The following is a 13,017-nucleotide window of genomic DNA, read 5'->3' as shown; positions in this document are numbered from 1 at the left end:
TTCTCAAATGTCATAACCAAATACTACAGATTAACGAATATATATCTAAGACATACCACCATTTGGTCATTTATTAGTTAGCCCACGGGCTGATTAGTTACGTTGGGATGAAACTGCAAGTGCGCTAGCGTAGATTATAATTCTGGGAAAAATAGATGATTCGTTTTAAAGAAATTCATAATATTATTACATGTACTCTCTTACCAGAGGATGCGCTTCTTCATGCACACTCTCGTCAGTGATAGATTGACGAGACGGCCTCTATTTATAGACTGGTCTCTTTTCCGTCGACGACGAAGTAAATTATGAACACTTTTAACTGGAAAAGTTGTCTTAAAGTGTTTGAGAAAAAAATGCTTCAATGCTGTTCTAGAACTCAAAGTAAATGGCTTGTACACTTTATAGCTAGAGCAAAACAAGATACTAATAACACCTCTACCACTCCGGACAAAACTCACGCGATGATGGTCTTACCATATACATGTATATGTATTATAAATGAATTTAAAATACATCTTTATGTACAGTTTTAAAATTGTTTACTCTTTCTTTTCAATCGATTTCAGGACCTCTCTTATAATATATAATAACATGCTTTTTTATGAAATGAAAACCAGTACAGATCATGATGTCTTTTTCATTTTGCCGATTTTTTACTTAGAACCTTACGGGAGTGAAGCCCATTCCTATACAAGTACTGACCTACACTCTTGTCACTGTAATAAAAGGAAACCCTTGTTCATCACAAAGCATGAAATACTATATGCTACTGGCTGACTTTCTAAGCTTTTTTAAAAACCTTACCTTGTAACGTACATTATTAATAAATGTAAGATTGTAAGAAAAGGTGGAAAACAGACTGAATCAAGAAGGGATGATCCATTTCCTAGATGGAGGGAGTTTCTTTGTGATTGGACTAGTCCACTTATAGGATAAATAGTGAGAATAATCAGCAAATCCATTGCTTTAGTGTTGCCTGTCCATATACAATGTGTTCTTTTAAAAAATGAGATAAAATGTACTGTTAATAAAAAATCTGAAGCTTAAGAATCAGGTTAAAAGAATAAACTTCATTTATTTCCATAGAAGTTATCACACCCATTCAATAGAACAATCCAAGAAAAAGGCACGAAGATAATTTACATGTGACATTTGGCGCGAAATGATTGGGTCACCCCTTTCGTAGAAGGCAAATGGACTGATCCATTAGTTAAGAAACGCAGAAAAAATGTTACACGGACATGTCCGTTCAAAGAATCACAAAGAACAAACATGTGCATGCAAAAAAACCCGAAGGAATTAAACACATGATTATATGCGTCAGTAATATGACTCTTTCTGCTGCAAACTGTATTTGTTTAAATGCAGATAACAAATTCCGATGTAAATCAGCTTGCACAAAAATCTAGTTCATTAAGAAAGATCGCTTAGTTTCGGATCATGAAAAAATTAATCCTTATACTGCCTGACGCACGTGGCGTCAGGCAATCGAAGAAAATTTTGCATTGAGATTTTATTTTTTCTCCTTCACGTTTGTCGTACTGTAGGCATTTCGCTCGCCTTGTTTGCCCATCTTCTTAGAATGTGTTTGAACATTTGCCAAATGAACAAGATTCACCAAACCTACTGTGGACGATATCATTCATGATTTTATATACAAATATTACAAATCTGAAAAAGAAATCTGCGAACTACAAGATGAAACAGGTGATTATTATGGCCCATGGAATTAAGTTCCCAAAGAATATTTATATAAAGAAAGTAAATGACATTGATTGCCCTATCAAAAAATCATGGAGACGAAATGTTAAATTCAAGCATGGCATGGTCATGATGGTTGTCGAATAAGTATTTAGTGACCACTAGGGTCAGGGTGATAAAAAGTATTGCCTATAGAACAAAAAATAATGGAGAATCTCAAGCTAGCTAATTATAATACATGTACATGTTTACGGAGATAGATCAATTGTTTAGAATTATCTCGTGTTCATTGGAATTAATAGTTGATAGCATCTTAATGAAAACCAAATATTGTGCAAATAATGGTAATATAACATCTATTCAAAGCGAAAGCAACGACCATGATGAGACGCAGAAAAGAATTCGAGTTCTGAGTTATAATATAGAAGGTTTAGTGGAGTCGACAGCAGAGACAAGGACAGAAGAAATCTGCAACATCATTCATAGGTAAGTCTAGAACAAAAGAAATCTGCAACATCATTCAAAGGTAAGTCTAGAACAGAAGAAATCTGCAACATCATTCATAGGTAAGTCTAGAACAGAAGAAAACTGCAACATCATTCATAGGTAAGTCTGGAGCAGAAGAAATCTGCAACATCATTCATAGGTAAGTCTAGAACAGAAGAAATCTGCAACATCATTCATAGGTAAGTCTAGAACAGAAGAAATCTGCAACATCATTCATAGGTAAGTCTAGAACAGAAGAAATCTGCAACATCATTCATAGGTACGTCTGGAGCAGAAGAAATCTACAACATCATTCATAGGTAAGTCTGGAGCAGAAGAAATCTGCAACATCATTCATAGGTAAGTCTGGAGCCGAAGAAATCTGCAACATCATTCATAGGTACGTCTGGAGCAGAAGAAATCTGCAACATCATTCATAGGTAAGTCTGGAGCAGAAGAAATCTGCAACATCATTCATAGGTAATTCTGGAGCCGAAGAAATCTGCAACATCATTCATAGGTACGTCTGGAGCAGAAGAAATCTGCAACATCTTTCATAGGTAAGTCTGGAGCCGAAGAAATCTGCAACATCATTCACAGGTAAGTCTAAAACATAAGAAATCTGCAACATCATTCAGAGGTTAAATGAAAAGTGAAGATAATAGTAATCATTCCCAAGCGTCTATTTAAATAATACAAAAAAACATGTGCTCCTTGTCATGATAAGGTAAACGGAAAAAACCGCAGACAATTCAGTTTGAAAATAATGGCCTAAAAATCTGTATGAAAATGTCAGTCAGCATTCGACCCAACGACAGATTAAATTTGCAAACAAGGTTACTGTATCGATCATAAAATTTGCGAAATCTTGAAATATCTACATGCAATACAAATCTGTGACAGTGCATAAAATACGGACCCCTGGAAATCCAGAGGTGGGATCAGGTGCCTAGGAGGAGTAAGCATCCCCCTGAGCTCTATGTATTGATCAGGTAAACGGAATTTCCGTAGTCAAATTTAGTATAAAAACAAAGGCCTAACAATGGTATGAAACAAGTCAGCCAAAAAACGACCCAATGATAGGTTTTCTTTGCTAACAAAGTCATTATAACGACCATAGAATTTACAGAATGCTGACTTTAAACGAGGGTTTTTGAGATCCCTCTAACATCACTTTATCTGTCAGATGCCAGACTTGGTTTAAAAATTGATCGTACTCAGAGCATGCTCTTGAGTAGTGAATGAGTTGGGAGACGTAAACACCATAGGCAAGTGATAGCGGAATATAACTAAATAAAAAAAAGGAAAGTTGACTTCGTTTGTCACACAATTTCATTATTGTCTATCGTCACGAAAACATTCAAATATGAAACAAATGTGGCAAGACTGTGACATCGTTTATTGTGAGTTCACTGGGATATATAGAGTCGACATATGAATGGAAGTAACTATCGTAAATCGATATATCTGAATGTCGAGTTGAAGGCCACAACAAGTGTTTCTTCTTCTCATATTAAAGTTTTTGTATCAAATATGGAGATAACGAACAGTAATCAAGCTCAAAAGTCCATAGAAAAAATACAGATCAGGAGCAGAGCAAGAGCAGAGCAAACACGTCATAGGAACATAAAACCAGGTATGCTAATAAAGAAGCACAGTAAGAGCTCACCAGAATTTTTCAACAGTTTGTTGGAAGACCTGGTCTCCGAAGACTATAAAGATGTTGTCAATAAGGAACTCCATTATCCTTTTATTATGAACTTCAGAGTAATTGCGTGTAGAATTAGAGTGATTTTTAACAAAGTTATTTTGTTGATGACCAATCATAAGATATGAAAATTTCCGAGTTCCGTTTTTATTGAAGAAGCAATTGTCTATGATGTCAAAAAGCCTAGAGTTTAATTTATCGTGAGGAATGGTTGTCTGAAGCGTAGAAAAGTCGTTCGTTTTGATGTTACTAACTTTTGAAAAATTTGACGTCTTAAATTTTCTAAACGTACTTTCGAATTTTTGAGAATCAAAATCTGATTACAGCACTTCTAGAATGTGCAGTGGTACACTACGTCTGATTTTTCTCCTTTACAGCAGTTAACATTTTGTCAGGCGTAAAGATAGGGCTCTGTAGAGCATTTGCTGGAACCAGCAATGTATCTCTGTTTGTAATGATTTTTGTAAATTTAGGTATCCAGGTAGGGTAGATTGATTTCCCCTTCTTGGTTGACTGGAATTTTAAAAAAATTAAAGATTGAAATGTGATTTTGAAGAATTTCATTCTTAAAAAGTGAACTTTGAGTACAAAGTGGATTTCCAGCATAGAATTAAAACCAAGTTCTCCTAAAATATAGTTATAATAATAAGCCTGTCGGAACCATAACATATAGTTCATGTAATCTTTCTAATTCTTTTATCGCCTCCAATTTAGTGAAAACGAAAGAATGGATAAGAAATAAAGAAAATATCCCTGAATTCAAATACATGTATACAGCTTATTTGCAATGATTGAATTGGAGGGTATGGAAGATTTTAAAAGCCCATGAACAGATTTGGCAGTGTTTGTTGCAGTTGAACAAGTGCTTTTGAACACTTACCTGTCCACAATTTATAGTCAAATGGCTCTTTGATTTTTAAGGCTTCTTTGTTCTGCTTTCAGAGTGGATCCTCATGTTGTTCTGCTACAGGAAGTGATAATGGACACTTTAGTGATCCTGAAAGAGAAATGTCCAGAATATATAGTAATTCCAGCTCGGGGAAATGACTATTTTGTTGCCATTATGTTGAAAATGGAAGATCTTGATTTCCAAAGCTACAGTGTAATGCCGTTTGAAAACACAAGAATGGGAAGAAATTTACTTTTAGCAAGGGTATTCACTGATCTGTGTTTAAGGAACATACATTTACAAAAATCAATAATATAACACTTGAGACAGTGTCTGTAGTAAAATAACTAGTCTTTTTTATATAAAGTTTGAACAGTTAAAAAAAGACATTATTTCTTTTTTTTTTGGTTTATTGAAAAACCCTTCATCCAAACTTACAGCATTATCTTAAATACTCTTAACCATTTCTTGTGATCATTTCTTTTAACCACGGTTTCTAACGAAGCACTCCCTATTTATTGCAAAACTCTCAAAGTTTTCAAACAGAATTAAACAAAAATGGAAAAAAATATGTTAATACATTTTTTTCTAGAGAGGAATAGAATATATTACTATGCATATTTGTTATTATCAATTAATTATAGATATTTTTCTTATGCATTCAGTGTAGAATAAAGGGCGTGCAATTCATTTTTATGACGTCACACCTGGAGAGTTTGTTGAATTGCAGTGAGGAAAGAAAAGACCAGCTGGTATTCTGCTTTGAAGCGATGAAGTCTACGCCAATGGACCATACAATAATATTTGGTGGAGATATGAATCTTAGAGATAGGGAGGTATTAAGATACTAATTTCAGACAATTGTTTTAAAATTTTTAGTTCTTCTGTGCTAATAAATCAACATGATACATGTAATGCTAGAAAAACTAGTGTTCTGTCATGTTGTTAATTTTGAATTTACCAGGTGTGTCAGTAAATACAAAATGTACAACAAGACATGACAACAGTACATTTTGACCATTTCTTCATGTTTATGATAATCTATGTCAAGATATCGCCTATCATAGCTGTCCAGTTAGAATTCTTGACTTGATAGCTGTGTCCTCCAGCACAATTTAAAAATAATCTTATTTGAAAATTTCAACAGGAATTGTAATGAGTCACCTAAGTGACAACTGTTATCTGTTTATCTGTCGACCGTCGTTCATATAGTGGAAATGCATAAATTTCTTTAACTCATTTTCTATTCCCTTGTATATTTACCAGGCAAACTAAGAGCATACCGAAAAAGGTACCTCTTCCAAAATTGTGAAATTTGTGGCCCCTGAGATAAGGGTTTTGGTGTAAGGGCGGTTCTCTATTGATTATACAGTAAAATTATATTAGATGTGATTCCTTGAAAATCTCCTTCTTTGTTCCTGGGTATTAAGCAGGCGAAATAAGTGCATGGTTAAGAGCAAGGATGCCTCTTCTAAAGTTGTGAAATTCATGATTCATGAATTCTTGATTAGGAGTTCCGGTGTTAATAATGGCAGCTCAAATGATCAATGTAAATTGAAATTTCATTAATTTTCCAAAAATCTTCTCTGCTCATGGGTATTTAGCAGATAAACTAAATGCATGATTATGATGGTCAAGGGTGCTTCTTCTGAAGTTGCAAAATTCATGGCACCTTGGTCGGAGGTCCTGGTGTTATTGTGAAGGTCTATAATCTTATAGTGAACATGCATTTATTCTTTCAAAATCTTCTTCTCTGCTCCTGGGTATTTACCAGACAAACTAAGTGTATGATTATGATGAGCAAGAGTGCTTTTTTCAAGCTATGAAATAAATAGCCCCTGAGTGAATGATTCTAGTCCTGGGCAGGGCTCTTTTGATCATGTAGAGAAATTTGTATTCTACATTCATAGAAGTTATTACCCTTTGTTATTTACTCAATATATTTAATCACTGTAAATAATTGATTGGTCATTTGAATAAAAAGAATTATCCAAGAACTTTTAATGTATAATATAACAAGAGGCCCATGGGCCACATCGCTCACCTGAGCAGATTGGCTGGGCAAAAGCACAAATCAGTTCAGTATTGAAAAGATTACCAGGAAGGGGGGGGGGGCTTGAATTTTAAACTACCTGATGATGCTTCCATGTCAATATAACAAATGGCTTTGTTGTACTTGAGAAGATTTTAAAAAAATTTCCCATATATTCCTTTGTAAAAATTTGATCCCCCATTGTGGCTCCTCCCTATCCCAGGGGTCATCATTTGAACTTGAATCTACACTACCTGAGGATGCTTCCATATCAGTATGACTAAACATAGCTTTCTTGTTCTTGGGAAGAAATATTTTTTCTATATGTTTCCATAACAAAATGACTAATCATGGTTTGCAGTTCTTCAGAAGATATTTTCCTTTACATTTCTATTTAAAACTTTGATCCTCCATTGTGGCCCCATCCTACCCATGGGGGCCATGATTTGAATAAAATAGAATCTACACTACCTGAGGATGCTTCCACATAATAATACATCAATCAGGGCTTTGCTGTTCCTGCAAAGAAGATTTTTAAAATTTTTCCTATATATTTCTATGTAAAACTTTGATCCTCCATTGTGGCCCCGCCCTACCCCCGGGGGTCATGATTTGAATAAACTTGAATCTACACTACCTGAAGATGCTTCCATATAAATATGACTCATCATGGCTTTGCTGTTCTTGACAAGAAGATTTTTAAAGATTTTTCCTATATATTTCTATGTAAAACTTTGATCCTCCATTGTGGCCCCGCCCTACCCCCGGGGGTCATGATTTGAACAAACTTGAATCTACACTACCTGAGGATGCTTCCATATAAATATGACTCATCATGGCTTTGCTGTTCTTGACAAGAAGATTTTTAAAGATTTTTCCTATATATTTCTATGTAAAACTTTGATCCTCCATTGTGGCCCCGCCCTACCCCCGGGGGTCATGATTTGAACAAACTTGAATCTACACTACCTGAAGATGCTTCCATATAAATATGACTCATCATGGCTTTGCTGTTCTTGACAAGAAGATTTTTAAAGATTTTTCCTATATATTTCTATGTAAAACTTTGATCCTCCATTGTGGCCCCGCCCTACCCCCGGGGGTCATGATTTGAACAAAATTGAATCTACACTACCTGAGGATGCTTCCATATAAATATGACTCATCATGACTTTGCTGTTCTTGAAAAGAAGATTTTTAAAGATTTTTCCTATATATTTCTATGTAAAACTTTGATCCTCCATTGTGGCCCTGCCCTACCCCCGGGGGTCATGATTTGAACAAACTTGAATCTACACTACCTGAGGATGCTTCCATATAAATATGGCTCATTATGGCTTTGCTGTTCTTGAGAAGAAGATTTTTAAAGATTTTTCCTATATATTTCTATGTAAAACTTTGATCCTCCATTGTGGCCCCGCCCTACCCCCGGGGATCATGATTTGAACAAACTTGAATCTACACTACCTGAAGATGCTTCCATATAAATATGACTCATCATGGCTTTGCTGTTCTTGACAAGAAGATTTTTAAAGATTTTTCCTATATATTTCTATGTAAAACTTTGATTCTCCATTGTGGCCCTGCCCTACCCCCGGGGGTCATGATTTGAACAAACTTGAATCTACACTACCTGAGGATGCTTCCACATGAGTTTCATCTTTCCTGGCCCTACGGTTCTTGAGAAGAAGATTTTTAAATGATGCCATTATTTTTTCACTAAACCCTAATTATCTCCCCTTGAAAGAGGGCATGGCCCTTCATTTGAACAAACTTGAATCCCCTTTACCCAAGGATACTTTGTGGCAAGTTTGGTAGAAATTGGCCCAGTGGTTCTTGAGAAGAAGTCGAAAATGTGAAAAGTTTACAGACAGACAGACGGACAGACAGACGGACAGACAGACGGACAGACAGACGGACGCCGGACAAAATGTGATCAGAAAAGCTCACTTGAGCTTTCAGCTCAGGTGAGCTAAAAAGTACTTCTATGTATTTTGATCAGTAAACTCGTAAAAAATAGATAAATAACTAGATGCGAGTGGGTCTTCCGTCCGATTTTTGATAAGATGAGATAAGAATTTGACTGAGACTTTCGTTCAAATATAATGATATAAATAAATTGTTAAGACGATCAATTTTGCTTCAGTAATCTATAACAAAATGTTGATCATTAAAGATTATAGATTAAAGATTTTCGGCCCGTCTTGGTCCCTATTTTGAGGGGCCAGCCCTATTTTCTTGATATCTTCTTACAGCTCTCATGATTTTGAACATTTTTTGTTCAACAACTATTCTACATTTTTTTTTCGTTTCCGAAATATCTGCAAAAGAAATAATAGGGGCCGGCCCTTCAACTCCTTAATGGGAACGTTTAGCAAAAATAGAAAGGTAACATATTGTTCAGAACGTTATTGTGAACATCTTTTATTCAATATTGCTTATCAAGATATTTCCCACTTTCGAGATATAAAGCGTCAAAGATTTAGCATTCTGGCCCCTATTGTCCCCTTATAACGTAACATATGATGCCAACAACGTTATATAGTTAAGGAGTGTGAAGTTGATCTATTCTGCCTTAGTAATGTATTACAAAATATTGATCGTTTAAGAGTTATTGACGAAAGACTTTCGGCCCCTATCAGCCCTTATTTTGAGGGGCAAGTCCCTTTTTCTTGATATCACCTTAAAGCTCTTATGATTTTGAACACTTTTTGTTCAACAACTATTCAGAAATTCTTTTTCGTTTCCGAGATATATGCAAAAGAAATATTTAGGGGCCGGCCCTTCAACTCCTTAATGGAGACGTTTAGCAAAAATTGAAAGGTTACATATTGTTTAGAACATTATTGTGAACATCTTTTATTCAATATTGCTTATCAAAATATTTCCCACTTTCGAGATATAAAGCGTCAAAGATTTAGCATTCTGGCCCCTTATGGTCCCTAATTATGTAACATATGAGATTTTTATTATAATATGTAGTTGTAGATTGTTCAGATAAACATTTTTGCTTCAGTAATGTATAACAAAATATTGATCGTTAAAGAGTTATTGATGAAACACTTTCGGCCCCTCTCGGCCCCTATTTTGAGGGGCCAGCCCCTTTTTCTTGATTTCACCTTAAAGCTCTTATGATTTTGAACACATTTTGTTCAACAACTATTCAGAAATTCTTTTTCGTTACTGAGATATATGCAAAAGAAATATTTAGGGGCCGGCCCTTCAACTCCTTAATGGGGACGTTTAGCAAATATTGAAAGGTTGCATATTGTTTAGAACATTATTTTGAACATCTTTTGTTCAATATCGCTTATCAAAATATTTCCCACTTTCGAGATATAAAGCGTCAAAGATTTAGCATTCTGGCCCCTTATGGCCCCTAATTATGTAACATATGAGATTTTTATTATAATATATAGTTGTAGATTGTTCAGATAAACATTTTTGTTTCAGTAATGTATAACAAAATATTGATCGTTAAAGAGTTATGGATTTAAAACTTTCTGCCCCTTTTGGCCCCTAATGTGATGAGTCAGCCCTTTTTTCTTGATATCATATAAAAGATCTAGTAATTCTGCACAATTTCTGTTCAACGTGTTTTAAGAAAATATTCATAGTTTTGAAGATATGATAAAAAATGTCTCGAAAATTCACTCCTGATTCATGTCCTAAATTTTGACCCCTACCGAGCTTCCATACTAGGCACTTCCAGAAAGTTTGAAAACTGAGGTGCACAACTAGAACATGTCCTCTGTTATCACTGAAAATCTCAGCACTCTATCTTTTGTCATTTTTGAGTTTTTGTGTAGACAAAATGGTCACTAAAAATTCGATTAAAGGGCGATAACTTCCGACCGGAAGTAAATTTCCAAAAAATAAAAAAAATGAACAAGGTTTAGATCATGATACATCATCTCTGAAAATTTCAAGTGAATCCATCCAACCATCTCTGAGAAATCGTCTGCACAAAATTTGGACAGAAAAAAATAATAATAATAACTAGATGAGATCTCGTTGCGAGCAACGAGTAGGTCTTCCGTCCGATTTTTCGAAAAGATGAGATATGATTTTGACTGTGATCTTTGTCAAAAGATAATAATTTATAGACTTCCCTAATTAGATTTCATTCTTTTGATTTATATAACATTATCAAAGAGCTATAGATGACATGCTTTTGGCCCCTCTGAGCCCCTAGTTTTAGGGGTCAGCCCCTTTTTCTTGATATCAATTGAAAGGTCTTGTGATTTTAAAAACGTTTTCTTCAAGAAATATTCAGAGATTTCTTTTCGTTGTGGAGATATGCTGAATAGAAATATTTAAGGGCCATCCCTAAAAGTCCTAAATGGGGCCGTTTTACAAAAATTGAAAGGGTGCATATTGTTTAGAACATTATTCTGACCATCTTTTGTTCAGTATTGCTTATCAAAATATTCCACCTTTTCGAGATATAAAGCGTCAAAGATGTAGCATTCTGGCCCCTTGTGACCCCTTATACGTAACATATGATCAGAATCTTATCATATATTGTTGTTAATCGTTAAGATAAGCATGTTTGCTTCAGTAATGTATTACAAATTATTGATCGTTAAAGAGTTATAGATGAAAGACTTTTGGCCCCTCTGGGCCCCTAATTTGAGGAGTCAGCTCCTTTTTCTTCATATCAAATAAAAGGTCTTGTGATTTTGAAGAATTTTTGTTCAACAATTATTCAGATATTTCTTTTCGTTGTGGAGATATGCTGAATTGAAATATTTAGGGGCTGCCCCTCCAAGTCCTTATTGGGGCCGTTTGACAAAAATTGAAAAGGTGCATATTGTTAAGAACATAACTCTGACTATCTTTGGTCTGTATTGCTTATCAAAATATTCCCCCTTTAAGAGATATAAAGCGTCAAAGATTCAGCATTCTGGCCCCTTTTGACCCCTTGTTACGTAACGTATGATCAGTATCTTATCATAAATTGTTGTAAATCGTTAAGATAAGCATGTTTGCTTCAGTAATGTACTACAAATTATTGATCGTTAAAGAGTTAAAGATGAAAGACTTTTGGCCCCTCTGAGCCCCTAATTTGAGGGGTCAGCCCCTTTTTCTTGATATCAAATGAAAGGTCTTGTGATTTTGAAGACTTTTTGTTCAACAACTATTCAGAAATCTATTTTCGTTTTCGAGATATGCTGAATTATAATATTTAGGGGCCAGCCCTTCAAGTCCTTAATGGGGTCGTTTTGGAAAAATTGAAAGGTTGCATATTGTTTAGAACATTATTCTGAACATCTTTTGTTCAATATTGCTTTTCAAAATATTCCCCCTTTTTGAGGTATAAAGCATCAAAGAATTAGCATTCTGGCCCCTTTTGGCCCCTTATTACGTAACATATGATCAAAGTTTTAAAACATATAGTTGCAAATCGATAAGATGAACATTTTTGCTTCAGTAAATTATAACAAAATATTGATCGTTCAAAAGTTATACATGAAAGACTTTTGGGCCCCCTGAGCCCCTAATTTAAGGGATCAGCCCTTTTTTCTTGATATCAATTGAAAAGTCTTGTGATTTTGAAGATTTTTTGTTCAACAACTATTCAGAAATCTATTTTCGTTTTCGAGATATGCTGAATTGAAATATTTAGGGGCCAGCCCTTCGAGTCCTTAATGGGGCCGTTTTGCAAAAATTGAAAGGTTGCATATTGTTAAGAACATTATTCCGAACATCTTTTGTTCAATATTGCTTTTCAAAATATTCCCCCTTTTTGAGATATAAAGCATCAAAGATTTAGCATTCTGGCCCCTTTTGACCCCTTATTACGTAACATATGATCAAAATTTTAAAACATATAGTTGCAAATCGATAAGATGAACATTTTTGCTTCAGTAATTTATAACAAAATATTGATCGTTCAAGAGTTATACATTTAAGACTTTTGGCCCCTCTGAGCCCCTAATTTGAGAGATCAGCCATTTTTGTTTGATATCAAATGAAAGGTCTTATCATTTTACACATCTTTTGTTATACATGTTTTAACAAAATATTTACAGGTAAAAAGATATAAAAGAAAACGTGTCAAATTTTGCGAGATGTTTGTGAGCCTATTTTTCGAGCCCAGGCGAGCTTCAACGCCATTTGAGCTGGAAAGATATAGATGCCCAATTGCACATCTACAATCTTTCCTCTATCTTCACTGAAAATCTTAACTCAATAGCT

The 13,017-nt window shown here is 34.7% G+C and overlaps 1 protein-coding gene across 1 annotated transcript in view; it reads left to right on the top strand.

Annotated features, from left to right (window-relative positions):
* The first annotated feature begins 2,017 nt into the window (after positions 1 to 2,017).
* The window catches only part of LOC133191655 (tyrosyl-DNA phosphodiesterase 2-like), a 507,986-nt gene continuing 496,986 nt past the window's right edge, over positions 2,018 to 13,017 (top strand). Inside the window, exons 1-3 of the mRNA XM_061327399.1 lie at positions 2,018 to 2,187; positions 4,838 to 5,048; positions 5,450 to 5,620. Of these exons, the coding sequence (XP_061183383.1) occupies positions 2,018 to 2,187; positions 4,838 to 5,048; positions 5,450 to 5,620 (552 nt within the window). The remainder of the gene's footprint in view (positions 2,188 to 4,837; positions 5,049 to 5,449; positions 5,621 to 13,017) is intronic.

Source organism: Saccostrea echinata, unplaced genomic scaffold, assembly GCF_033153115.1.
Source record: "Saccostrea echinata isolate AGI-Se365-2 ecotype Australia unplaced genomic scaffold, CSIRO_AGI_Sech_v1 ptg000023l, whole genome shotgun sequence".
Classification (NCBI taxonomy): Eukaryota; Metazoa; Mollusca; class Bivalvia; order Ostreida; family Ostreidae; genus Saccostrea; species Saccostrea echinata.
The sequence above is the reverse complement of the archived record's forward strand: the minus strand, read 5'-3'. Positions and strand labels throughout refer to the sequence as shown.